This window comes from Podarcis erhardii, assembly GCF_964252035.2.
Source record: "Podarcis erhardii genome assembly, chromosome: 6".
In the NCBI taxonomy this organism is placed as follows: Eukaryota; Metazoa; Chordata; class Lepidosauria; order Squamata; family Lacertidae; genus Podarcis; species Podarcis erhardii.
The window spans coordinates 37,859,525-37,887,101 of record NC_138510.1 but is presented as its reverse complement, the minus strand read 5'-3'; the positions used below and the strand labels follow the sequence as shown (position 1 = coordinate 37,887,101).

Sequence of the window (27,577 nt, the reverse complement as noted above, 5' to 3'; positions counted from 1 at the left end):
TGGAGAGAGGAACATCGCTTTATTAATAACAAACTCTTGGGAGAGCTGATCGTCGGAGAACTAATTTCTCACAAGACTAAACTTGTACAGAGTAAGAAATGCAAAATGAAACAATAAAGTCAAGGAAAGGTCTATTGCAACTTGGGACCTCAGTGTGGCATCAGAGTTTAAGGCTTTGAGGGCAAAATGAAGAGGTGAAGCGTGTTTGGTAACCCTAAAGTTGCAGCGATGGGTTGGCTACTCACTACATAGCACTCCTTAGACACATTCTAGTACAGTACATATCATGAGGGGTGAGCCAGAAAAAAACACTTTAGAAAAAGAACAGTCAAAACGCAATGTGGTTGTACAAACTTCACTCAAATCATTTCCCACAGCCTCTCTTCTTCTTTTTCTTACAAATCCAACCCTCACTCTTAATTTAATTATCAAGTGCTTATTCATTTGCCCGGAGTGTGATCCAGGATTTAGTGCACACAGGAAAAAAGCAGAGTTAAATTGTAAACACACACACACCAGCTTGCACACACACACACACACACACACATACTGAGACGTAACATTCTCTTGCTACCTGAATCAGAGATGAACTGAAAATGTTTGGCAACCTTGAAGCCTATGAAAGTGGGAGTCTAGAGGAACAGCTAATTAAGACGCTGCTGTGCCCCCTCCTTCCCCAAACTGTGCAAGATTCTCTTAAGCATTAGTGTGGGGAGTTTCTGCATACAAACTGACTCCCTTTATCCAATAGATGTTAGTTGGGAAGTGATTTGTGTCAATGTATGGAGATCAACTCCTTCTCCCTTTCCTCACCCCAGTCCATGCATGCCATATCTCTTTTTCTTCCACCTTTCTCACTGTTTTATCTCCTGATTGGGGCAGAACAGTGGAGGCAAACATGTTCTGGGAGTTCAGACCCATACAGCTGTGTTAAAATCAAACCCTGACTGAGTGTGTTCTATTGTGTTGTGGATCTTCTTGGTGCAATGTTTGGCCTTGGCCTTGCCTGTTTCCTTCTTTTGGCACCTTTCTGCTTTGTCGTGTGAGTTTGCTATGTTCCCATGGACCGGGAAGTAAAAAGTCCCCTTCTGTTTGCTTGCCTTTTTGGGCCTCTTTAAGATTTCGGCCTCTTTATCTTCTGTCGGCAGCCAGCAAGGCTTCTCTTTCAGCAACCTGTCTCGATCTGGCCGGACGCTCCTTAAGAACTTCTTAAAGATATTGGCCGTGAGGGAGAACTTCCTGCAAAACTCCTGGGACCTGCTGCTTGACAGGGTTGTCTCGTTCTTCTCCACCTTTTTGTCTATCTCAGGCAAATCCAACCAGTTTCCAACCAAATCAGCAAAGATGTTGTCGCCCAAGATGAGAGGCTGTCGATTCCTGCTCTGAGACATCAGCGAGGAAGTCCAGTCGTTGGTCTCATCGGAGAACTGACATTCCCTGCACCCCGATCTGCTCTCGGACCAGCTGTTTGTGTCTTGGGAAAACCAGCTTCTCGTCATGTGCTCACTGGACGACTCAAACGTCCTCGGAGAATGGTACTCTGCCGTGCTCACTGTGGATGAATTTCCGCTCGGATGATAGTAGTCCTCACTGCTTATGCTGTTAAGGGAAGAAGCCATGTATCCATGGCTACTGTCTGACAAAGTGATGCGGTGAAGCGGGCTGGCGGATTGTGACCCCTGAGTAGAGCACGAAAAGGCTGAGGAACTGCAGCCCTGCAAGTAGCTTCTTTCCAGCAGCTTCTCGCCCTGTCTGCTGGCTTCACACCTTGCCCTTGGTGCCTCCTTATTGTTTTGACAATATTGGTGCTGGCCAATTCCTGGAACCTGGCTTGGATTGCTTGAGATCTCCAGCTGTTCCAAAGCTGTCTGGACCTGGAGGAGTTTCAGCTCCTGCAGAGCACCCATCATGCAGTTCATCTGTTCATGTAGCCCGTCCCCAACCTCCTTCATGGAAAGCTGTTAGGAGAGGGGGGAGAAAAAGAGGATTTCAGATTAGTGCAGAAGAAGCCAAATGACAACAGCAGATCTCATTGAGACAACATAGAAAGAGAAGTGAACTCTGTTCTCTTCCACTCGTCTGGCCTTATATAGAGATCTATAAATATCATGCATTACTAGGCTGGATTCTTTCTATGTTTTCAGCAGGATACAGAACTGCAAAGAATTTGAAAGCTGTATAATCTGATCTGGTCATTGGTACAGTTTTTATTCTATCATCTATCTATCTATCTATCTATCTATCTATCTATCTATCTATCATCTATCTATCTAATCTATCATCTATCACCTATCTAGCTATCATCTATCATCTCCTATGTTTCAGCCAACGAGCATTTGAATGAATTTCATCAGTTTTATTCTTCTTCAGTGTGCACAACAAACTACTTCAGTATTACAAGTCAGCTCCCTGGGCAATTCCCAAATAGTGAGTTGGTAGCACGTAGTCCTCCACAGAGGTACGCCCACAATTTTTTTCAGAACTGTGATCTTTTGTTTTCTATTTTTCTATGCTGCCCCGGGCTCCTTTTGGAGGAAGCGCAGGATATAAATTCAGGGTTTTGTTTTGTTTTGTTTTTCAAAAAACACACCACATATCATGCATGCAATCAAGCATCAAGATTCCTTATAAAAAATTAACCCTATTACCCTGAGAAAGTGGCCTAGTTCTTACAAACAGCAGATGAAGTGGCAAATCTGGCTATGGGCAGTACCATTTCAAACTATGGGCAGGGGCTCACATGATTATATTCTCCATACAAAAAAATTCCATGCACAAAGGCGGCTAGTATGTCAGGAGGAAGACACGATGTGCAAAGTTCTGCATCTGAAGTGAATGTTTTTGTATGGAAGAACATTCAGTGATCTGAGCCTGTACCTTAAATGTGAAATGGTGCAGTCCAGATACAGACTTACCACCTTATCTGCTGTTTGCAGAAACGCAAGTCATAGCTTCATATACTTCTAAGAAATACCAAAAATATATTATCAATGACAGTGATTATTATGATCATCATCATCATCAGTAAAGGGGATTATTGCTTTAAATACACACACAAGTTTATAAACTTAAACAAGAAAAAGGGGGGGTTCCCCCCCCGCCCTCTCCTGGGTTGCTTCCAGACTAGACCTATCATTAGCACGGATTTCTTGCTACCTTCCTGCCATGCTAAACACGGCGGCTATTTTCTGCAGCTTCTAAATTCTCCGCTCTGCCCTTTCACTGCACACTTTCCCTTACAGAGGAACCAGATCTGATTCCCAATGCGGCATCATAAAACAATCGGGCCATACTTCCTAACAGCTGCCTGCCATTATACCCTCTTGTTCTCTCTTGCACAGAGCTGCAGGAGAGAAGCTGGAACTCTTTGATGTGCTTAGCTTTTCAACCCGTTTCATGGCTGAGCCTGCATCTACATGTCTGTTATCACCATGCGTTGCTCAAAAACTCACTGCATTCTCTTTAAGTGCGGGTTTTTTTTGGGGGGGGGGAGGCTCTCTTGCTCTGCAGCTGCCCCTTTAACACCCATGCGTAAGGCTGGCATCCACATTGCCAGGCATTATCTGCCATCATTTCACTACATTAGCTCTGCTGCCTGCCAGTTCAGCTGTTTCCTTGGGAGCAGAGAATGCAAGATCTCGTCAGGATCAGAGAGGCTCGTACCGTGCTGAGACCGCTAAACGTACCCAGAAGCATGCAAGTGCCTCTCCAATAACTAAGGCTCAAAACTGGACCTAGAGAGGCAGCTGAAGAAGAAGCAAGGAACCCAGCTGCCTGCCAGCATATCAGAGCAAGGAGCTGCCAGGCTGAGAGGAAGCTTCTCCTAACTTCTGATTAAATTTTAAAAGCCCTCTCCTTCTTGGCTAGCTCATAGCCAAAGCTGCAAAAAGCTCTGCCGACTTTCTACACATGTGATAAGCGTGTTCCTAGAAAAGAAACAGCTCTTCTGTTACCCACATGCAGAACCTCCTGGGAGCCCATCTGTTATCTAAGCCTCAGAGAAAACTATCACCTTACCTCTTTCCAGATTTGCTGTAATGCCTCTCGTCCTAACCTTTTCCTGCCTTATTAAGGGAAGCCCCCTTTTATCTGGGGCTTTGCAAAGCTGACTTTGGAAACAGCTTGGCCCCTCATTGGACACTTCCCATCAAATCCCCTCGCAGGCCAAGTGGTGTAATCAAGCAACGAGGAGTGACAATGGGTCCTGCAGTAATGACTGGGGCTGACAGGGGAAGCCGGCATATGCTGGATGGCTGTGCTGTTCACTTCATTGATTCAATTAACTCCCCCGTTTTTTGGAGGGGTGGAGGAAGGAGGGGTATCGTCACAAAGCACGCCTCATGTGACAAGGACCTATTAGGAATTATTAATATTTCAGGCGCGCTCATTCCCAGCGTCTGTCTCAAGAGAGGGAGATGATAACAAAGGAGCACAAGGGTTGAGTCCAATGGTCCAGATTTGGCACTCTCCCTACTATGGCCTGAGCTTAATTCCTAGGCAGGAAACATTTCTCTCCTTTCATTTTTTTCCAGTGGCAGAATATATACCCAAATTTTACTTCTACCCCATTCAGCTAAAATATCTTAAGTAACCAGGCTGGGAACAAGGCCTTTCATTGGAGGTTTTGGGCAACCATTGTCAGTCACGTCAAATGGTCCTGAGCACGACTGACGACTGATTGGGCTCAGTAGAAAGAACTCGTCCAAGAACTATTTAGGTTTTCTTTTATGGGCACACTGAGATGGATACACACCCACAGTGTTTTTTTCAGGGGGTTCTCAAGGGTATGCAGTACCGGCACCTGTTTTTCATTGTTAAAAAGTGTGGTACTTACTATAACAACTTCATGGTAAGTACCAGCACCTATTTTTCTGGGGGGGGGGGGGCGCACAGTGTGTGTGTATGTGTGGATCTGGATCTAGCAGTGCCAAAAGGGGGCACTGAGTTTTGCAAACATTTTCACACACACCCTTCCAAACGAAATGTGTAGTTTTTGGGTAACTGTGCTAAGGATGCTCAGAGAGAAGACACGACGTGGTGTACCTGCAGCAGGACAATTTGATGCCTACATCTGCTCCAGCTGCAACAAAACATGCCTCTCCTGTATCGGTCTCTACAGCCACAGCAGGTGCTATAACCTTCCAACAGTTTGACTTCACCCCCCGCAAAGGCGCAATCCTTTATTGTCTCCCGAGACAGACGGATGCCAGCTTTATAGTTCCACTCTGATATTATGATTTTTTTTTTTTTTAAAAAAAACTAACTTCAAACTTCACTTGCATTTTGGCATAAATCCTCAGAGATGGAGCCTGATGCTGCTGGAGGTGCTTTTAGCAGAAGTTATGCAAGGCTTGTTACATAAGGCATCCCACAGCAAAATGTCTTAAAGCACTAGAGATTCTGTGTGCCATTTTGAGGCAGGGTGTGCTGTGAAGTGAGCTAAAGCATCTCAGTTAAAGCTGCAAGGGAACTCAAAATAATGGCTAATTAACAACGGGTCCCTAAACATGTCTTATTCATTGTTATGCACTTTTAACTAGCTGACTCCAGGAGTAATTGCTTCCAGCTGTTAAGATGAGACATTTAGGACCAGGATTTGGAGGCTCATCTCCTCGCCACAATCCTCCCTGCTTCTCACCATCTCATAAAGCCCAAGGAATGTGGAAGTTACTGCTCCTTTTCCTCACTCTTCTCACTGCTTATTTGCAAATCTGTCCACTTCAGCTTCTTTCCGTTTCTCATTCCCCCCCATCTTAAGTTCAGTTCCCCACATTCCAACATCAGTGTGTGGATTTTTTGAAACAAAAACCCTAATAAGTTCAGAAGAGCCTGCTGGATCAGGCCAGTGGGCCATCTAGTCCAACAAAGCGGGTTCTCCTTCATGGAGAGCATGTGTTGTGATGGGAGCAACCATGATATCCCCTGTTGCTGGGCGGGTTAATTTGGATGGCCGCAAATTTGACTGGGCACCCCCAATGTTGCTGGGGAAAATTGATGGTTGCAATTTTATTTGATTGATGGGGGTGCTATATAGGTCCCTGTGCACAGCGTTGTGCTTCTTCTTTTCACTGTGCACATCGGATTGCCCGCCCACCCTCCCTTTATTTAGGGCTTGTTTGCGCTGACCTTGCTATGGCTGTCATGGGGTTGTTTGCTTTGGAGCAGCGGCCTGGTAGAAATTCTACCATTTGATTGACTTGGCTGGTGCCATTTGAGTTTTGCCTAAAGGTAAAGGTAAAGGGACCCCTGACCATTAGGTCCAGTCGTGGCCAACTCTGGGGTTGCAGCGCTCATCTTGCTTTAATGGCCGAGGGAGCCGGCGTACAACTTCCGGGTCATGTGGCCAGCATGACTAAGCCGCTTCTGGCGAACCAGAGCAGCACACAGAAACACCGTTTACCTTCCCGCCAGAGCGGTACCTATTTATCTACTTTGACGTACTTTCGAACTGCTAGGTTGGCAGGAGCTGGGACCAAACAACGGGAGCTCACCCCGTTGTGGGGATTCGAACCGCCAACCTTCTTATCAGCAAGCCCTAAGCTCTGTGGTTTAACCCACAGCGCCACCCACATCCCTCTTGCCCACTGTGTAGCAAATCGTCACAACTTGTAAGTTGCAGTTAGGCATTGGTTAATTTTTTGGTTCTTGGAGGGGATGAGGTTGGCTGTGCCTGCCCCTTCAATGCTGCTGCTGCTGCTGCAAGGGAATTCCATTAAAGGAATCCAGAGGCTTGCCATGCTTTTGTCTGTATCCCTGACAAAGGGCTAGGGCCACGCAAGAGCCCCAGAGAACATTTGGGGAGAGGTGTGAGCCTGGCACCCAGCTTTATTCTCTCCCCAAAATTGTTTACCCTTACTGACTTCTGCACCGGTGTGGTTGTCAGTTCTGTTCCTACCTCCAAGTGGGAACAGATAGTCGCTAACCAATGCCTAAGCAACCACTCACATACTGTAATTCAATAAAGTTGTGGCCAAAATTATGCCAAAAACCAAAACAAAAATGATGTGTGAACCATGTTTTTATTCAGGGGTGTCTTGGGGGTCCTTGACACGCAACCTGTTCTCACAGAGACCAACCAAATGCCTTTGGGAAGCCTGTGCGCAGTGTGAATGCAGCCTTGAGAAGATTGAGTCCAAGTGTCGTTTTTTGTTTGAGAGTTGGGATTTGGATGCTAGAAACAGTCCATGGCCTTTTTGCTATCTTGTTTTGCCCCTTGCTGCCCTGATCTGACCCTATTGCACAGCCTGACAGTGAGATCCAAAGACATTGGGCTGCAGACAGAAACTCAAAGCCCTGGGACCATTTCTTCTACAGCATCTTAGTGGTCATCTAAGGCAGAGAAGAGAAGAATCCATACTTGTGTTGTTCTCACCACCAACTTCTGCAGCCCAGGCCTGAATGCAAAGGTCATAATTAATTGAAGAGCTGGCATTTTTTATTTAGGTGAGCTTTATATAATCAGGCACAATAGTTACGTAAAGTGCCCTGAAGATAAACTTCTCATCAAGCCAACTGACAGGTATATAGAGTGGCATCTCCTGAAAAATTTAACGGATTTACTTAACTAAAGGAATTTTCCTGTGGTACTTGCTCTGAAAATCTTACACATGGGAAATGTAAGAACCCTATATTCCATATGCTAGCTAAATATCTTTTGCAGGAACAAAACAAAGTTCTAAAAGCAAAGACGCAGAATATTCAGTTCTATACTCCTAAGGTCTCTGCTAGTTTTAGGCGAGTCCTGACCCATTTTGTTCTCAATTTGTTCCTAGTTGCGTAATTTTCTGAGGATGAGACCTGAGGTTACACAAACTGCAGAATGGCAATGGACTTAGATTTTTGTGTATATAGGAAGAAATTAGTTTCTACTTAAAAGTTGCTTTTCAGTTGACAAAAAAACCCCAAAACATTTTTCTTGACTGTTGTTAGCGCTATTGTTTTTTGTTTACAATAGCGAAAAGGCACACAAATATGCTAAGCTTTTTTTTTTTAATAGTTTACCATAAGTTTTTGGTTTTTTATGTTTGCTTGGCAGCACTCAGTAGTCTTGTAAATGCTACTGCTTCAACTTTTGATTCACCTTACAACTGTATAAACAAGTTATAGGCTGAGATGAATTCAGGCTCTGGTTTTGAGGTTCTCACGATAAATGGCTGTATCTAAACTGCTTTCAAATTAATTCCATGAATTTTATGCTATGCATACTTACAAATCAAATAGGCTGTATCCAAAGCAATTGTGTTTTTGCACGACTGTTAGCAATGAATTCTGCTTTGTGCAACCTAACTTCAGAAGAAATGGGAAATGCAGGAAATGCAAAGGAAATAAAGAGGGAAGAGCTCAAGAGGATGTCATAGTGGAATTAGATGGCAGAGGTAGCCAATACAGTGTACTTCAGATGTTGTTGGACAGCTCCCATCATCCATGAAGATCAGCCATACTTGCTGGGGCTGATGGGTGTTGAAGTCAAACAACATCTGGAGGACACTAGGTTGGTTACCCCGGCAAAGCTTGCACTTGAATATGCAGATACTATCCAATGCCTCCAGAATCAGGTGGGCCTATATTAATCTCAATGTCATATTTATTTAAACAAAACAAAACATGTCCTTTCTGAAGACATAAGCACAACTAAGGTTAATATCTTGGTCTATTTCAATTGTCTTTTCCCACCTTAACCAACCACTTCAAGTCTTTGGAAATGAGCATAAAAGAGAACCTCATTTGAAACACTTGGGTGTCTTATCTCTCTGCCGATCTATTTGTTTTTGTAAGAGAGCCAGCATTTGCAATGCTTCCCTGGAATTCAGTGTCAGTCGATCCCCTTGAGACAAATTTGTTTTTGTTTCCAGCTTGTCACCACATCTGTGCTGCTCAGGACCGTGGTAATATTTTGGTACAGATGGAGGAAAAGAGGGATAACACGGCCCAGCTGAACTAGAAGCCAGAAGAAGCTTCTCATAATTGGAAGGAAGACAGATGTCCAGCCCCTGGATGAAAGAGGTGTTGTGAGAGGAAGTTATTGTTAAGTGAAACCCTGGGAACAGGAAAAGGGGGATTGCCATGGCAGCTTTTAATAAAGAGGGGGAGGAAACAGAACCCTCAACGAACAATATTTGGATTATTCGAAAAGGATGCTATAATCAGCACAAAAGGATTTTACAGAAATGACATCAATTCCATGGGGGTGATGTTTCTTGGCAGTGGCGGGGTGCTGCTGCTGCATGGATAAAGTAATTGATGCAGGTGCTGCATTCAAGCAAATCTTCCAGTGAAGAAGTATGTATATTGGAATTTGCTAGTAGAAGACAAAAATTAAGAAAACAAAATGGACAATCCACTGCGTCAGCCCCTTTGAAACGAAAAAATGATGAGCCTACCCACTCTCTGCACTGGTTTGGTGTGTTGTAAGTGCAAATGCAATATCAACAAAAACATGGACATCAGACTTGAAGCTGGGTGTTCTCAACTCTGACCCACTCATCATCTATTACCTTAGTCCACCACTCGGGTTCATTCTAGATGTCATGGACAAACTATGCTTTGACTGTCGTGACTATGCTATGGACCCACTCACATCCTCCTTCCCCCCATGTGTTTGGATTCCCTCTCGCTTCCTGGATTGTTATAGCTATAGCTTGTAGTTGCATTTAAATCAGGCAATCTTTGATTAGTCTATGATTAATTTGGCTCCAGACCAGAACTGGACCTACAAATTGAGGACTGCCTTTATACAATAGGAATGACCACCCTATTAAAGGTAAAGGGACCCCTGACCATTAGGTCCAGTCGTGACTGACTCTGGGGTTGCGGCGCTCATCTCACTTTATTGGCCGAGGAAGCCGGCGTACAGCTTCCAGGTCATGTGGCCAGCATGACTAAGCTGCTTCTGGTGAACCAGAGCAGCGCACGGAAACGCCGTTTACCTTCCCACCGGAGCGGTACCTGTTTATCTACTTGCACTTTGACGTGCTTTCGAACTGCTAGGTTGGCAGGAGCAGGGACCGAACAACAGGAGCTCACCCCATCGCGGGGATCTGAACCGCCGACCTTCTGATCAGCAAGTCCTAGGCTCTGTGGTTTAACCCACAGCGCCACCCGCGTCCCTGACCACCCTATTAGGGTTTTAGAATTACATGTATTGAAAATTGTACACATTTAAAAAATAAAAAGTATGATTCCTGATGCACATTTTTATCAATTGAAAGCGATTTATTGAACTAACTAATGAAGTGTTGCAACTATATGTTTTAGTTAATTTCTAAACCTTTTAAAAGGCAAACATGCACACTTACACTCTTGGGTGCAGATCTGCAGATATCCGGAGGTGTTAAAGTCAGTGATGCTCTCACCCTGCAGCAAGGGTACCTCTTCATTATGTGTGATTAAGCTGATGAGTTGCTTCTGGGTTGCACTAGTGCTAGAAAGTCAGAACTTTCCCCCCTCTCACCTAAATTAATCCTACAATTAAGCTAAAAAATTGTGATGCAGCTCTATGCAGTCCCAGTTTTACATTTCCCCTGGCGTAGATTCACTGAGAAGTTATATCTTGCATGATTTGTGGAGTTTCAACAGAAAAGCTATTTCTTTAATGTGCGTCTCTCGAGTGACTCAGAGCTAACAACTAGTTTCAAACTGTTTGGGACTAAGTGTGCCTTGGGTGATTCTCTGTAGCTTTGTAACAGACCAAAGGGAATGTAGCCAAAGGGTGCTAATCCCATTTCCCTGCATGGTAATCCACCAGAGCTTTTACCTTTTAGTCATATGAGTCAAAGGTAGTTTAAGGTTGGCGCCACATGGATAAGCTACAAGCTGCATTTCCATGACCTAAGGAGGAATGGCGAAGGCAGGGTAGCTGACTCAGCTTTCTTCCTGGCCTTATCCAGACCTTATCTGACTAAGTATGCAAAGCTACTCCCTCTCAACCCTTCACAATGTCTGATACAATTGCCCCTAAGCATATGCTAACAAGCAACAATTATCGACTTGTCTAGGTTTCCTGTTCATGGTTTCCAGTCTGATACTGCATTCCCCTCCCCGTCTCTCTTTCCAGGGTTGCCTCAGAAGAGGAGGAGTATCAGCACAAGGCTATCTGAATTTTATGAATAAAAAGTAGCGTGGAGTACTCCTGTTAAGAGTTTCAGGTAGCCATGCCCTTTCCAATATCCTTCATTCCATTTCCTCTCCCCATCAATTTTTCATTCCATCCAAAGCAGTCAGCATTCCATACAACTGAGCATGCTTAGTTCGTAAGCTGCATTGACACCTTCTCCTAACCTCCCCGCTGGTGTTCCTGAAGGTATTTTGGGTATGGGGTGGTGGGTCTACTTCTACAAACCTGGGTCTGCTGATCAGTTTCTGCTGGTGGCGTTTTGGCTACATATTTGGCCACATTTGGCGAATGAATTATCTGCTAGTAGACAGGATGCCAATAAAGGAGAGTCAACTGTGAGAGAGAAAGAGGTAACTTTACATGGTTGGTGGTCTAGAACAGAGAGCTGGGGGTGCTGGGAGCCCCAACATCTCCCTAAGGTAGAAGAACACTGATCATACAGTTTATAGAATCAGGTTGTGGGCAATGGCTGAGAATTCTGCCTAAGAGCTTGGACTGAACCTTCCTTGGCCATGCAAATCCCAATAACATACACAACATTCATACAATACAACTGAAAACAGAAATAAAACAATGGCAAACCATATAAAAATGTAAAAGCTGAAATTAAACCAGACACGGTTTTGGGTGCTCTGAATAAGCCCCGCCCCCTCATGATCTGAGCAAATCTCTATATGGCAAAAACATCCCTAGGGGGTCTCTAGAGATGGTCCAACAAACATTTCCGATGTGCCGCTTCATAATCTAACACCACCCAAGCATAAAATAAGCAATGGCGCATTTATGAACAGTAGCAAACCATTTCTCGCTGAGAGACATACATCCAAGTGTTTTCAAGAGCAAAGGTCTTTGTGCGTGATATGTGAGGCTGCATCCACAAGGAAAGAAGCCATTGCCTCTCACTGATCCCATTCTGGGCTGTCAACTTGTGAACCCAATTGCTCTTCAGCTGTGAATTCTGCCAGCAGAGGCAGAGACGGTAATGGGAGGTCAATAGGATAATGCACATTACTATAGCTGCATTTACACACTATTGCCTTGGTGGCTAATTGAGTTAACATCTAAATCTTACTGGAACACCACCCAGACAGCCTCTCCTCAGGAAGTGTATTTTTCGAGCATGTGAATTGTACATACAAATTGCTACATGGAAGCCAGTGAGTGTCACAGAAGCCAGGAGGAGGCAGCTGGCATACAAATAATGGAGCTACGCTTTCTCCATCACAAGGAATGTTCTTCTGTTGTACTGTGATGTACAGGGCAGGGGTGGGCAGAACACTGCCAAGCTCTTGGATTTTCAGTCTCACACCTTCCATCACTGTTTATTTTGATGCAAAATTTGAGCTAAATACAACTCTGGGTGAGAAGGACAAATCCTCACTCTCCAATGTTTTGTAGAGGGGGTGATTTTAAACACGCACACATGCACACAGCCTTCTGCAGCTGCATGTTTTCATTACCTCACTCTAATTGTAGATTTGATCTGGCACAAGGGCTCTGATGTGGCACTGCTGGCACCTTGAATGGCTTTACCTAAGGCAAGTGAACAGTCACTTCTGGGTACAACTAATTCTGGGCTATCTACAGCCCATCACAGAGGCAACAGCTTACTTTGCTGTGCTTAGGTCTTGAGATATCCTAAAACAAGGATGAGGAAAGGTTTTCAGACTTGAGGGCCGCATTCCCTTCTCAACAACCTTCTGGGGGGGGCACATGACATTGGTGGGTGGTGCCAGACATAAAAGTGAACAAAGCAATGCATGTAAATTACACTTTTACATACTAAGGCTAGCTTCTACACAAACCTCTCTATCCTTTGTTTAGGGAAGCAAGATGCATTATTGACGTTCAAGGACACATTTCAGCCAGGCCAAAACTTTCAAGGAGGGTTCAAACCAGGGTTAGTAAAGGGTGTGTGGCCTGGGGAGAGATTTGAGGGCCAGACAGCGTGATTTGGAGGGTCACATTGAATCCCTAGGCCTGAAGTTCCCTTCTGCTTCCCTTGCCTTACTTTGTCCCTGAATTCTATGGGCTGGATTGCCCTAGCCAGCCCTGCGCTGTGCAAGGACTTCCAATTGTACCATGGAGTTTCCTCTCCTCCCTCAAAATTCGCTTGGCATGGGGAGGGGGTAGAGAATCACCAGAACAAAACGCAGGGAGGTATTGTTCCATTTCTGAAGCTGCAATACATGCACAGATATAATGTTTGGAACAGAGTGATGTTGACTTCCATCCTGGGATTCTGCCTACCACTTCCACCACCCACACTTGCTCCCGTCTAATCTTCCACTAGACCACTCCTTCCTATTTATTAACACCACAACTAGAGACATTTGCATACCCGTCTCTGATTCGGCCTCTGTACTAAACAGACAATGCCTGCTGACCGTGGCATATTCATGACCTTGTCTTTGGCTACAATTTTCAGAAGGGACTCCTAGGCTGTTGATGTCCAGATTGCACCTTATTCCTGCTCTGCAGTGTTGTATCAACAACAGATGGTGGGCCAACAGGTTATAGGCTAACCGACTTCTACAAGTCATAACCAAAAGTATATATAAAAATCACGTACAAGAAATGCATAGTTTAGGATAACGTATAACCATGAAAACTTTAGGTTTTTCAGTGCCTATTTGTGAAGGGGAAATACTTCTTATTTCGGTGTGGTTTGAAGTGGGGTGGAAACAGATTGATGTGGAAATGGCTGCAGAACACTTTGAATGAATACCTGTGGAACTGACTTGGATTAGAAACAGAGTGATCTGTCTATCCCTACACCTGCGACCAAGAATAGCAATAAGCACAAGATAGAGGCTACCTGTGTCTAAGTGCTTGACCTAGTTAAGAAAGATGATTGTTGCATTTCCATGCCTTTCCTTCTCCTGGAAGAGATGTGCCTTCAGTAAAAGGAATACACAGGAGATAGCACTATGTGTGTGGCATATACCAAACCCTTCCCTTGCATGAACAGCCTTTTGTCTCTGAAAGATCATTTTTTATGCAGGCTCCTTGCAAGTAAGTGATACCATCTTTTTCAGAGCCCGTATATTTATATCAACGCCCAGCTGTGTCTGAGGATGCTGGCAGGCTAACAGCACTCATGCCGCGTCAAAATCACGAAAGATTACTATTTGCAAAAGCTGCTCTGGGTTATGCATCCATGGGTGCCTGTGTCTCCCCAGGCCTATGCTGATGTAGGTCTTTGGCACTTCAGTTGAACTGATGAACAGGAAATTGGAAAGATACTGTCTCCAGCTCCCTCCTGGTCATTTGTTTTCTTTATCTGTAAGGCTGAAGAGCGATTTATTCCCTTCAGAGATTTTAAATCCATGGCAAAATTTATGAGCCGGAAATTAGATGAGCAGGATTTTATGTTTGACTATACACAGCTCTGCCATGGTGCTGCTGTCGGGTGAGTTTCAAATGGGATTCTTATATTACGTGAGTGCATGTTATTTTGGCACTAGTGCAATGGGTTAGGGCAGGGATGGAGGGTCTGTGGCTCTTCAGATGTTTATTATGTCCATTCTTATTATTTTTATTTAGAAGAATGTATCCTCCAGTTAATCAAAGAATCCTTAAGTGGTGCACATAAAGCAATCTAAATCAATATAAAAATATAACCAGCAGAATTGAAAGCAGGTGATTGTAGATGTTGTTGGACTCCCGACTCCAATGACCAGCATGGTCAATGATCAGGCATGGCAGGAAGTGGGGTCAAACATCTTGGGAGGGAGGTGTCCCACGTTGCTCCTTCCTGCCCTTTGCTTCAGAGCCCTCTTTCCCCAGCCTCCACCCCTTTATATGCTCAATTCTTGCAAAAAAATAGGCAGAATGGAATTGAAGAACAGCACAGTTATCTCCCCATAACAGATTGCCTGTCATTTTGTGAACCCATCAATAAAGTATATCACTGTGTAAAAAAATTACTTTTTTAGCTCTCCAATCTAGGTCCTTAATAAACAACATGTTTACCTGGAGATAATCTATTCTGCGGTTTATTTATCTGCTTTTGATATACATTTTAGAGGTATGGCCCCTGATCCAGATCGCACCATTTGTGATCAAAATAACGCTCCTGCCCCACAACCTCCTAGTTGCTTCCAAAGGCCTTTGAGCTATAAGCATTCTGGATTTTTCCCTTGGGCCATCCTATACATGTCTACTCAGAACTAAGCCCCACAGAGTTCAAAGGGACTGACTCGCAAGTAAGCAAGTACAGTCTTACCTTGGCAATTGAACAGCCTAGTTCACAAATGTTTTGGTTCCCAAATGATCGAAACCTGGAAGTGACTGTTCCAGTTTTCGAACATTCTTTTGGAAGCCGAACGTCTGATGGGACTTCCGTGGTTTCCGATTGGCTGCAGGAGCTTCCTGCAGCCAATCAGTAGCTGCGCTTTGGTTTTCGAACATTTTGGAAGTCGAATGGACTTCCGGAACAGATTTTGTTTGACTTTCAAGGTATGACTGTATAGGCTTGCAACCTTAACATGCTTAAAACTATCTTAACGAAAGTAGCTTGGGTAGCTGTTTTTACTCCCCCCCCTTTTATTCTGCTTTTCAGTATTTTGGTTTTATTTGTTATTATTATTCTAAAATACTTATAGGAAGTGTTTATGATTAATGCTTCCTTGAGGTGACTTACAGAAGAACAGATAAAGAGACGATTTCAAGCAATAATAAAATGGGTGGCAAGGGCAAAACCTCCTATAAATCTCATAGTCGTAAAGCCAGCACTAATAGACAGCAGTGTATGACTGGGTGGGACAACGGAGCTCACCTGACCTCCAAACAACAGTCACTGTTGCTTATTAGCAAGGGGGAGGGGGCAAGATAGTTGGGAGGTCAGAGCAGCGCAAATGCACCAGTAGGAGTTCCAGACTGACTCTGCCGGTGTGTTTGCATCACCCCTCCCCTCCCAGTAAGCAGCAGCACCCCAGGTGTCAGGAGATCAGGTGAGTGTTGCTACCCCACCATGTTGCCTGCTATTGGTAATAAATACACATCCAACCACACATGATAGGTCTTATTTTATTTTTTGCAAGACTATCTGTCCGAAGGAACTGACAGCAGCAGGGAGAGTTACTGGCGAATATGCCTGTGAAAATATTTTTTTTATTTTTTAAAAAACTTATGTCATCTACACTCCCTCATTAGTCTATCTCCAAGCAAACATTGAGCCAGATTTTTTTTGAATGCGGCAAACAGTAGCACAGCTATTAATCTGCAGCAGTGTTATTCTGTCTGCACCTCCTCCTGCTCCAGTAAGAATACAGGATCCAGTTGGGAGACTGCAGGATTGCCAATGGAAAGTCACTTTTGGGAACCTGGTGCAGTGGCTAAAATGGACCGGTTGTCCATCCACTGGACTGTTGTCGATCTAGCTGTGCCCTTTCTAATGAATGAAGGTGCCAGCTGAGAGGATCACAAATTTCAAGCGCTTGTATTTGGGCAATTCAAATTATCTGAATGAAAGCCATCTGGAAAGAAATCTGAGTGCACCAGCGGTTATCAGCTTCCATGGGAAAACCCCCTACCCGGACACGAAAAGGTATTCCATTCATTCAGTTCACATTTATTTTAGGGTAGCTGTGATCATGCAGACGTTTGGCCAGGCTTTGACTGTGAGTTGATGGGAAGCCCAGTTCCAGCATATTTATATTCAGAGTGTATTTATACAAGCAATATTTCACACAGCTCAGCACATGTTGGCAAAACTGTGTATCAACAGATGCTGCCTCTCAGCCACTGATCTGCATAGACGATGACTGCTCATGGGACACTCAAAGATGCTGAACGCAAGGACGTCAGACCGAAATGTACCAGGCTTTGTTCAGGTAATTATGTTGCTCAAGAACAGCAACAGCAAATGTGGAGTAAGCTTAGGGACACTCACACATGCAGTTTGCTACTCCAGAGCACTGCTCCCCAAAAGCCACTGGTATGAGATCATGTGGGCAAAACACAATGTGTGACCCAGTAGCATAGATGCTCAGGAACAATTCCTCTGGTTGTGGCAACACTTCTGGAGTTACCACATTTGTGGAAAGTGCCTACAGGTTCATATCCGCACACGGCTAGATCATGAGCTATGTTTCTGCATGCTTTCTTATGCATGGGAATTCTTGCATTGGCAGCGAACAGGTACCAAGATGCATGTAAGTTTCATATCATGTTTATACAGTTGGTGGTAAGAACACAGCCCAGCATTTGAGGTACGGAAGGCCTGTTTTCCTCTTAGCATGTCTCACTCAATAGGACAGCTGTTCCTAGCCCTCTGTGTGCATCAGTGGAGCACATATAAATACGCTTCCACCCGTTCCACCCCATCCTTTTACTGATGTGTTTAGTGACGTTTTCAGGTCACTTCTGGGTTCGGCACCAAGCACAATCACATATCATTCAGACGTGCGTTAATCAATTGTTGCCTGTACATAACTCTGTGCTCTAAACCAGCAATTCCTCACAGGGGTGTGAGATGTTGTTGTTATGATGGTGTTTATATTTATTTCATTTTGTTTATGAATCACTTCTTGTGAGGCACCCTCTGAAGTGATTTACAATATAACAACATATATAAAAGTTACATATAGTATATAAAAAACAGGTAAAACAATTGCATATATAAAAGCTTGCACCTGGAATAAGAAGTCTGTTCTACAGGTTGCTTAGAGATCAGAAGTTCTAAACCATCACCAGCATGCTATAGAGCAACGATTTGTGAGTCTCTCTGTGTCTGCTTATACATATGTGCAGGGTTTGGTTTGCACCTCAAAAAACGTACTTTGAAAAAAAAGAACCATGTGCCAGTTCTAGTTCGGATGCAGAAATCCTATTTCTTTTTTTGTTTCTTCTTTTTTATGTTTAAATTTGTTCATATATTATTCAGCACCAGATTTAGGGCAGTGTGGGCAGTTCCCCTGCAAAGGCACTGAGTCAAGGGGGTGTAAAATTGAGAAGATCCAGAACTGAGAAGATCCATTTTGTGGCGCCAAATTTTGGCCTCACACAGGCCACCAGATTACAACAGATTACTCAAATCCACCCCATATTATTTCATCTATATCCCATCTTTCTTCCAAAGAGCTCAAGTTCATGAATCTCCTCCTCTGAAACTTATCCTCACAGCAAGCACGTCAAGGTACATTAGTCTGTGAGACAATGATGGTCCCAAAATCATCCCTGCACTTAGTGGTGATTTGAACTCCGATCTCCCAGATCCTAGCCCAAAACAGTTCTCCATACTATGATGAACCCGGCAAGAAAAAGGAAGGAAGAAAACCTTAAGCTGAGGCTGGCACTAAAGTGAGCTTTTTGGCAGAATAAATTTCTCACATTAAGCCCTAACAATGTACGTTGTCATGATTACCAGCATCTATAAAGCAATAGGTTGAAACAGTCATCAAACAAAGCCAAGCTAAGTTCCTGTCCTGCTGGCTGTCATTATCTTTCCCCTCCCTTACATTACCAACCATTAACAAGATTTGCTTCCTTAAGTGGGCCAGCCTTACAAGACCTCGCTGCAATCTGACATTTATTCTGCTCCTCTTGACACAGAAAACAAGTGCTTGTTGTGTCTGCATACTGCAGATCAGCATTTTATTCAATGCAAACTGGGAGCGTAAAAATGAACTCCTACTTAAACTGTGAAGAATACCATGTTTATTGTCCCTTTCTGGGGATATAAAAAAGGCTACTTTTGGTTCTGCTGCATTAATAACTCAAGTCATGACCTGGCTGGTAATGAACTAAGTGGTGGAAAAAGTCAGGGTCAACAGATTCAGTTCCCAGCCCCAATGCGTCCAGATGGTTCTAGCTATCTGTTAAATTGCTTGCCTTTTGGAAAAATGAAATTTCATCTGTTTTAATTCAAGAGAGTATTGATTTGAAATATTTCACATCAGGAGAATGTAGGATGGCTTCTGTTAGCGTAGTTCTCTTGTCCCAGCAAATTTACTTTATTGCTCAGCTAGATGGTATATGAGATCATAAAGATGTGAGCCCAAATCAATGCAGCACCTAAATCAAAGATCAAATCTAAAACCATTTACACATGTGCTAAGGCTGGAGAATACACCCACAAGCCTTCATTAGGATGCTCAAATTATAGCACATGGCTGGGTCAGACTTCCAGAGCTCTGGCATCACTGGAGAGCAAGAATTTGTCAAGCTTATGCCGTAAGTATATTCAAATAGCACCCTCCCAGCTTACATGCATTCTCCTTATGTGTGACTGCCTATTCATGAAGCACTGGGGAATAAATAAATAAACAGATTCATACCAAGAAATAGAATAATTGAATTGTAGAGTTGGAAGAGATCACAAGTGTCAACTAGTCCAACCCCCTGCAATTTAGGGATCTCAGCAAAAGCATCCATGACAGATGACCATCCAACCTCTGCAGGAGATGAAGAGTCCTTTTGACTCATGAGAAGACCCTCCCCAGAGCCCAAAGAAGACGTCAGCAAGGGCAGAGGAAGCCCTGAAGATGCCAGAGGCACAGCGGGGCTTTGTTTAGGCTGCTCAGCCTCCCCACCTAGCAGCTAACATGTGGGGTAGCTCAGCTGCTGCCACTTTCCCATGCATCCTCCATCTGGCCCCAGAGCTTCAACTGCAGATATTTTGGTCTGGATTGGGAAGAAAGCGGGAGAGCTGGAAAAATAGGCATTTAGCGGCTTTTGGAGGGTGCTCCCCACTGTACGTGATTTCACTTATGTAGCCCGGAACGTAACCCCCATGTAAGTGGGGAGATGCCTTTATATAGAAGGGGGGGAAACTGTTTTGGAGCTGGAGCCTGCAAAATCATATGCTGATTAACCCTGATGCTCAGGGATTGATCTTGCACTTTTGAAAATCAATCCAGTTCTCGAAAAAATTACTTCCAAGTCAATGTGCTTTTGATTCTGTGGTAAGAGTGTCATTCAGTTTCCATTAAAGCTATGGCAAAACTCCCACGGAATGTAATGATTCTGGCTTGCACTCTATGCAAGGCTGCCAATTTTTTTCCTTTCCTGGCAGTACTGGGTATAATTTTAGCATTGCGTAACAGGTAAAAAGTCAGTTAGGGACGCTTTTTTTATCACTGCATCTCTGTGCTTCTTGTCTAGCCCTACCTGTCTAGCCTTATAATATTGGTAATCCCATTCTCCAGGCCACATCTGCCACACTTGAGTACTTCTGTGCACCTGTGCTTAACGGACGCATGAGGATATGACTCCAACCTGCGCCCTCTGAACCATGCCAGGCTCCCACGGCTCATGCTCTTGCACTTTGGGGCCAAGGCCTCAGGGTTGGGTGTGGTGCTGCCAGACAGTTATATTGCAGAAGATTTTATCTTTTCAAACGGGCAAACATTTTTCTCCCGTCAATCACAGGGAAATTGAACATAAGCACAGACAGAACCTGAGCAAGTATCCACAAGCCGCTTCAGAATCTTATTTAAATCCTGATAAAATCCATGGGAAACTGCCCGAATTAATTGTGGAGAGCATGGTCTGTTTCATTTTCAAAAAAAGAAAGAAAGATGCTATTTACTTTCCTTGAGTTGTTGAATAATCTAACTATACTTTGAAAACATGCTCCATATGTTTATTAATATACTGCGTGCGGCAGGGGGTTATTGTTTCGTTCTAACTATTTATTTGTGCTTTTATCTTGTATTTTTATCTTGTGAACTACCCTGAGATCTTCGGACGAAGGGCAGTACAGTCGTACCTTGGAAGTAGAATGGAATCCATTCCAGTAGTCTGTTTGACTTCCAAAACTTTCGGAAACCAAATCGTGGCTTCTGATTGGCTGCAGGAAACTCCTGCAGCCAATCAGAAGCCACAGAAGCCCCGTCGGACATTCAGGTTCCAAAAGAACTTTTGCAAACTGGAACAATCACTTCCGGGTTTGCGGCATTCAGGAGCCAATACGTCCAAGTTCCAGGGCGTTCGACAACCAAGGTACAACTGTATATAAATATTACTATCCTCAGCAATTCCAGGTAGAGATGGGCAAGACCTGCCTGAAACCATGAAGAGCAGCTGACAGTCAGTGTTGACAATACTAGGCCAGATGGACCAATGATCCAACCTGATATCGGGCATCCTCCCATGTTCCATATAAATGTGTTTAAGGGAAGTGTTGAGGCTGTGGGCTAGAGCACAGGCTTCACATGCCAAAGTTCTGGAGTTCAATCCCTGGAGGACTGGGACTGCCCCTTGCCTGAACCACAGCAGAGCTGCTGAAACTCAGTGTTGACAACACAGAACTAGATGGACCAATGGTCTGACTCCGTAAATGGCAGCTTCCTTTGTTCTGAGATGTATTGTGCTGTGTACTTCTAGGAGGCCATTCTGGGAAAAACACTCAGGTTTCTCTTCAAATCATATAAACTAACAGATCATGAATAAAACTCTGAGAATATCAGCTTTCTGTTTAGAAAGGTGATCTGACGTCATGACCACAGGAGAAATTTTGGAAGTGGGGACAACAGCATAATGTCGTCTAGCAAATCAAAAGACGCGTTATATAGAAATGCATCTTCTTTCTAGAGATGTAATCTCAGCCTGGCCAATACAAAGCAACTGGGAGTCTCATTGGGTACAGCTGAGCCCCTCCCATCTTTCTCTTCTCCCATGATGTGGAATACAGAGCCTTTGTCCATCCGACTCTCTTGAAGTCAGCAGTGCCTGTTGTCTACTTGCATGGCTTGCTCATATGAAGGAGTACACTGTACTCAACAGAGGAGCTATTCACAGGTTATCCAAGGTAGATTTACTAAAATCAACTGATTTAGAGTACAGATAGAGTACAGACAGAGTACAGATGGGGTGAATCTGTCACTTTAGTTTTTTCTCATCCCCTCAGTTTTCCATTCCCAAATTGAGTTCTTCACATTTCCCCAACAGTTTGCAAAAAATAAAATTAAATCAATGCGTTCTTGTCTATCATTTTCACTTATATATGTATTCTTATGGATTTAAACTAGTGTATGTGTTTTTTGTACACATCCCTTGGCCGGAGAACTGCATTGCAAAATTCAGAGACGTGTGAATTCTGAAGGAAGGCTGTGCTTCAGTTCTCATAATGTGTCAGAAAGTGCAAACTAGGTAGGTTCACCTTTAAATGCAAACTCAATCAAATTTCTCCCCCATTCCTACTCTAGAGTGAGCAGCAACCTGAAACTCATTGATGTACCAATTAATTCCCATGCCAATTGTTCTTTACAATAGTAACATCTATGTCATCCTTCCCGATCCTGATGTTTGGGACAACTCCCTCCAACTACAGCTGTGCCTGCAAGATACTTGCAAGAGTTCTCAAGTTCAAGTGTATCTATATGATTCTCATGAGATTGCTCCCAGGGCACAGATCTGGGAAAAAGAGCACCCCTCCTTGAAATTCAAATTTCAGAAGCCCCTTCAACAAGTTGTAAGATCTTTTTTACTTTATTTTAAATAAAGTGTAAAATTCATTTCACTGAAGCAGGCGCTTAGTGATTAGGCATAATGATGCACATCTTTTATGGTCCGCAAGCATTAAATTTAGATGATTAAAGTGCTTTGACTGTTTGCGTGTGTTTGTTTTGCATTATTTATACTTTGGACGGTTGTTATGCACCATGTGCCAAATAACAGACAGAACTTTGAAAATCTAAGTGAATAAAATATAAGCAGTTCTGAAACTGCTTGGAATTAATACTTTTGGTAGTGGAGCAGGGAATCTATATTTCAGGGTCTGCTTACAAAGGCACAATCCTAAAGTGAAGAGTTTCAAGACCCAGGAGGTCTGGGGCAGTGGTGCCTGAGGGCCTGTAGGGTTCAGCAGAAGCCCCACTATGCTGATGCAAGGCAAGATATAGCACAAAAACATGCCGGCAGAACACAATGGGTTCTCAGGATGAGGAGCCGGACCTAAAGGACTGTTTGGTCCATGCAGGGGCCGTACTATTGGTCCATGCTGCCCTCCTTCTGATTGGCTAGGGTGTGCCTACATGTAGGTTACCATTTGCCACATTTTCTAATGTGGGATTGTACCGTGGATTCAAACCTGGGTCCCCCTGCATATATAGAATGAATTGTTCTATCTGGCTAAGTTTCCTGCTGCAACCCGTATAAACGGGTCTTAAGGCAGTGGGGCAGATTCCTGTCCAATGTTGTGGCTAAGTGGTCGGGAAACTGCTCTATAGAGCTTCAAGTCCTGGGAGCCCTTTCTCTTTTGACCCTGACATATTTCTTGCCAGGCATGCGAGAGGAGAGTCAGGCTGTATTTCTCCCCTTCCCCCTGGTGAGGCTTGGTCTCCAATCTCCTGCTTCCTAACCCCTTGCCCTTTGCAGGGAGACCACAGAGGCTCCTATCCTGCGGCCACTTTCGTTGCATATTCCTGCCCATCTTCTGGACTGCTTGTCCCATGGGTGGCTCTGGACCCCATCCAAGAAGAGGACTCTGCAACCTGCTTGTATGTATCCTGCCCCAAGGAGATGTGTGAGTGCTGTGTTGTGGGCCCTCTCCCCTTTAGGTGGATTATGTGCAAGGTGATTCAAACCCAAGCATGGCGGGCCCCCGAGGGACTGGCAGCAGGACCATTGCTGGCTGGGGTAGATAGAACAGGGGGGCAAGTTGTGCATGTGATGATTTCTGGGGCATGCCCATGAGTTCATTGGCTGCCTCACAGACACCATCCTTGGCACATTCCCTGATTGGTGGGTTGCATTCTCAGGAACACTGTGGACATGTCTGTCATTTTACACCATATTTGTATTTTCTGCCTGCAGTTTTCTCCTCCCTCAGCAAGTTGAGCACACACTGGATGCAGCAGCCTTCTGCTGGCAGTGCATCTTCAGTGCTTGTGTGAGTGCAGTTGTACCTTGGAAGTCGAACAGCTTAGTTCCCAAACATTTTGGCTCCCAAACCTCGCAAACCTGGAAGTTGACTGTTCTGGATTGTGAACTATTTTTGGAAGCTGAATGACTGATGGGGCTTCTGCTGCTTCCGATTGGCTGCAGGAGCTTTCTGCAGCCAATCGGAAGCCGCGCTTTGGTTTTTGAACATTTTGGAAGTTGAACAGACTTCTGGAACAGATTCCGTTCAACTTCCAAGGTACGACTGTACAGGATTGTAATCCTATATATTCCTACTTGGGGCTTCCATTTGGGTAAATATGCCTAGGACTGGGCTGTAAATGGGACTTTGGCACTTTTGCACACCTCCACTAAAGCATCAATCCCATGCGCATGACACTTGAGCAACATTCTGGCACTTTAAAAAGTCTGCTTTTATGGTTCCAGTTAGAATTAAATCCCTGGCAGATCGTGGTCTTAAGACACTGGAGCGCATTATGAATTCCAGTTTGGGCTGGCCCCACTTGGATTTTATTCACTAGTGTTGGTGGTAGTCATCTTTTGGATGTAAAGAAAGCTTTTGTATCCCCAAGCTCTTCATACCATTTTGACTCTTCCATGACCTTCCCCCCCCCCTCTCTCTCAGAACTGCAGTTGCTATTATTTATTCACATGTGACATGAACTTTCTTCTTCTTCTTTTCATAGCCCTGCTGAACAATTCCAGCGCTTTATTTAAAGACATCCCGATGCTTCATTACTAATCCATTAGAACAAAAAACTAGGGCATCAGATAGATGCATCTGCTGGTGGGCAAGCCCAAACATGTCACGGCAAGAAACACTTGTGCCTGAGCCGTGGGGTGGAGGAAGGGCAGAATGTCAGTGCGAGGTGCTCAGTATCACACTCGTCAATCTCTGCCCAAAGGGCCATTTACATCTAAGAGAGAGGTAACAACTCTGATCTCTTCTCCTTTTTGGAAGCAGTGCAGTCTAGTAATTAAGGTATTATATGTGGATCTGGGAGATAGGAACTTAAGCCACAACTCCGCCCCACTTTATCACTAGGTGACAACATTTGTTTAGTCTGTAGATGGTAATATGCTGACGGGAATGCACACGCTACCTTACAGGGTAGCTGCGAAAGTAGCTAAGAAAAGTGGGTTGTAAAACAATACACAGATTAGAAGAGTTGCAGAAATAACATTCTTCTTGCATTTCTAAAGAAAATGTGCAGGATTTTGCAAAGCAGCTTGGCTACGTCCTTAAGGGGAAAAGTCTGGGTAGAAAAAAATTCTAGCTGACTGGCCTGCCTCCAGCACCATAAATTAGATTAAGTGTCTGTGGATGGAACAGGCAGTGACAAGACAGGGAAGGAACTGGAATTGATTGGGTGGGAGTCAGAATGTGCTGTAAGGTATAGTGGTGGATCTCCACTGCCAAGGTAGAAAGGAGGGAGACATGACAAAGCTCTTTGCATCTCATCACTTGAGCATCATCACCTTTACATTGAATTTTACCAGGATTCCAGTTTTCTTTTATCTGAATGCACAGCTAGAGTCATTCAATACGGGTCAATGCAAATCTTTCAGAGTCAGTAGTGGAGGGATTCGGCTATAAAAGGGAAACATGGTCTAGCTGCACAGTTGGGGAGACTCAGGTTCAAATTGTATGAACTTTGCTGTGGGTCCTCAGTTTTCCGTCTGTAAAATGGGAATAACAATAATGGCAACAGCTATCTGGTGTAGCTGGTGTAATGGGTAATGGACCTCAGATATTTCCAGAATTCCAGGCTCACATTCTATAGATGGAAATTTGATGCGAGGCTCAGCATTTCCTTTTAGGACACTGAACAAGTGGCGTTCGGCATCTTCCAGAACTGGATGTCGCTACTTTGCATGAAAATTAAAACGCTCCAGCAGGGCTATTAGCAAAACTGTACAATACCAAACAAAAAACAGAAGCTTAGGAGAGAAAGCCAATGGGAAATGATTGTCTTGTGGTATGCGTCTGCCTCTGAAGATTGGTAGGCACCCCTATAATTAAAAGAAGTGGCAGGCAACCAGAATGCCTGGAGAGATAATACGGCCACATCTGTGCTCTGGAAAAAGAAATGTTTCAGAGCTGGGCTACCAGAGGAGAAAAATTGATGAGTTACGTTGGGAAGGAGCCCAAGGGTAAACCTGCCTGACAGGTCCAGGTTAGGAAGGAGAAAATGCATGGAGGCACACAGTTAGGTCTTGGGAGAACGCAGTTTTGATGTGGGTGTGTGCAGCTTTCTATCCAGTTAGATGCTCACACTAACAGTGCAGGAACGTGGGGAAGGAAGACAGTAACAGGTTGTGATGCGATGCCAGTTTATAATCCCTTTCAGGGCTCATGATAAAGGGCTCGGTGTCTGAACTGATTACAAAGTTCACCGCTCCCTGTCACAGTTAAACAAACAGAAGGCGATGCCTTTGCAGGAAGAGCAAAGGAGTGCGGGGTGAGGGGGGTGGCTGTCGGTGCCAGCGCTCCCAGCCAGAAAAGAGAAGAGGTTCCTTCTTTCGTGCTGAGCGTAAGACACCAACACACATTGAGAGAAGGGTTAAACACCTATTACTGTCAATGGGATTTAGCCACCGTGTCAGCGGCAAAAGCTAAACTGTGCAAACAGATTTGGAAACCACTTTCCGTGATGGAGTCGTGGGGGGTGGGAGAGGACTGTGGAGTCTTCCTCTTTATCCCATCTCATCCAAGGGGCTTGGAAGGAAACAAAAAATCCCCCGTGGGGAAATTGGAGGCCACACAGCTGCAAAGGAAGGACACGGCGAGATCTCTAAACAAAGCCCGGGAAATAAGCGCTGTGCAGGAAGGAGAGCGGGAGAGAGGCAACATTCATTGACTGACACCCCCTAGCAGGGAAGCTGCAAACGGAGCAAGAGACAGATCCCAAATGCAGACTCTATTTCCTCCTACTCAGTCCCCCAGTCCCTTCTTTTCCCGGGCATTTCTTACCAACTCCTGCTTCAGACGGCGTAGGTAATGATCCATGTTTTTCTTTTCCATCCTAACATCCAAGTCCATCGGGTAGCTCTGGAGTAATTCAGCTGCTGCAGGGATTCCGGCTCTTCCACCATCCAAGTCCGGCCAGGCAATCTTGAGAGGTGTTTTCCTCGCCAGCGCCAACTAATCCAGCGGCCCTTTAAATGCCCATTGGTCACTCTGGATAAGAATATCGCTCTCTCCAAAAGTAGAAGGTTGGAAGTTTGCCTTCTCTTATTCACTTCACCAAGGAAAACCAGAAGCCCGATCTCCCCTTAGGAAAGAGATAAAAAGTTGAAATGGCACATGCACGCCGCGCGCGCTGAATCTCAGGCTTGCAGCGCGCGGAAAGCCTGCAAACACCGGCTGCAAACAGGCGTGCGCCCCGCGCGCAGTTGCCTCTTGCAGAAGCTGGCAAGAGAATGTGCTTGGTGCGCGAGCAGCGGAGCAGCAGCAGCAACCTGGAGAGGCAGGAGAGATCTCGACGCGCGGAGCGCGCGGATCGAGCGTTGCTGGTGATTGGCAGCTCGGAGCCGCTTCAGCAGCAGGCGGCAGAGGCGAGGCTTAAGGAGAGAGCAGGCTCCCAAGTTTGCGAGGGTGTCTTCTATCTGCAC

The 27,577-nt window shown here is 44.6% G+C and overlaps 1 protein-coding gene across 1 annotated transcript; it reads right to left on the bottom strand.

The window, feature by feature from the left end:
- INKA2 (inka box actin regulator 2) lies at positions 1-27,577 on the bottom strand. Its single transcript, XM_081865020.1, has 2 exons — positions 26,937-27,577; positions 1-1,958 (listed from the first exon to the last, which is right to left on the bottom strand). Exons 1-2 carry the CDS (start codon positions 27,003-27,005, stop codon positions 912-914), a joined length of 1,116 nt encoding a protein of 371 aa, XP_081721146.1. The 5' UTR covers positions 27,006-27,577; the 3' UTR covers positions 1-911.

What these genes read in the sequence shown, in the direction of transcription:
- INKA2 (XM_081865020.1), bottom strand. Translation starts at nt 27,005, where the DNA reads ATGGACTTGGATGTTAGGATGGAAAAGAAAAACATGGATCATTACCTA. An exon ending in GCCGTCTGAAGCAGGAGTTG is followed by an intron (nt 1,959 to 26,936) that starts GTAAGAAATGCC and finishes CTCTCCTAACAG; the next exon opens with CTTTCCATGAAGGAGGTTGG.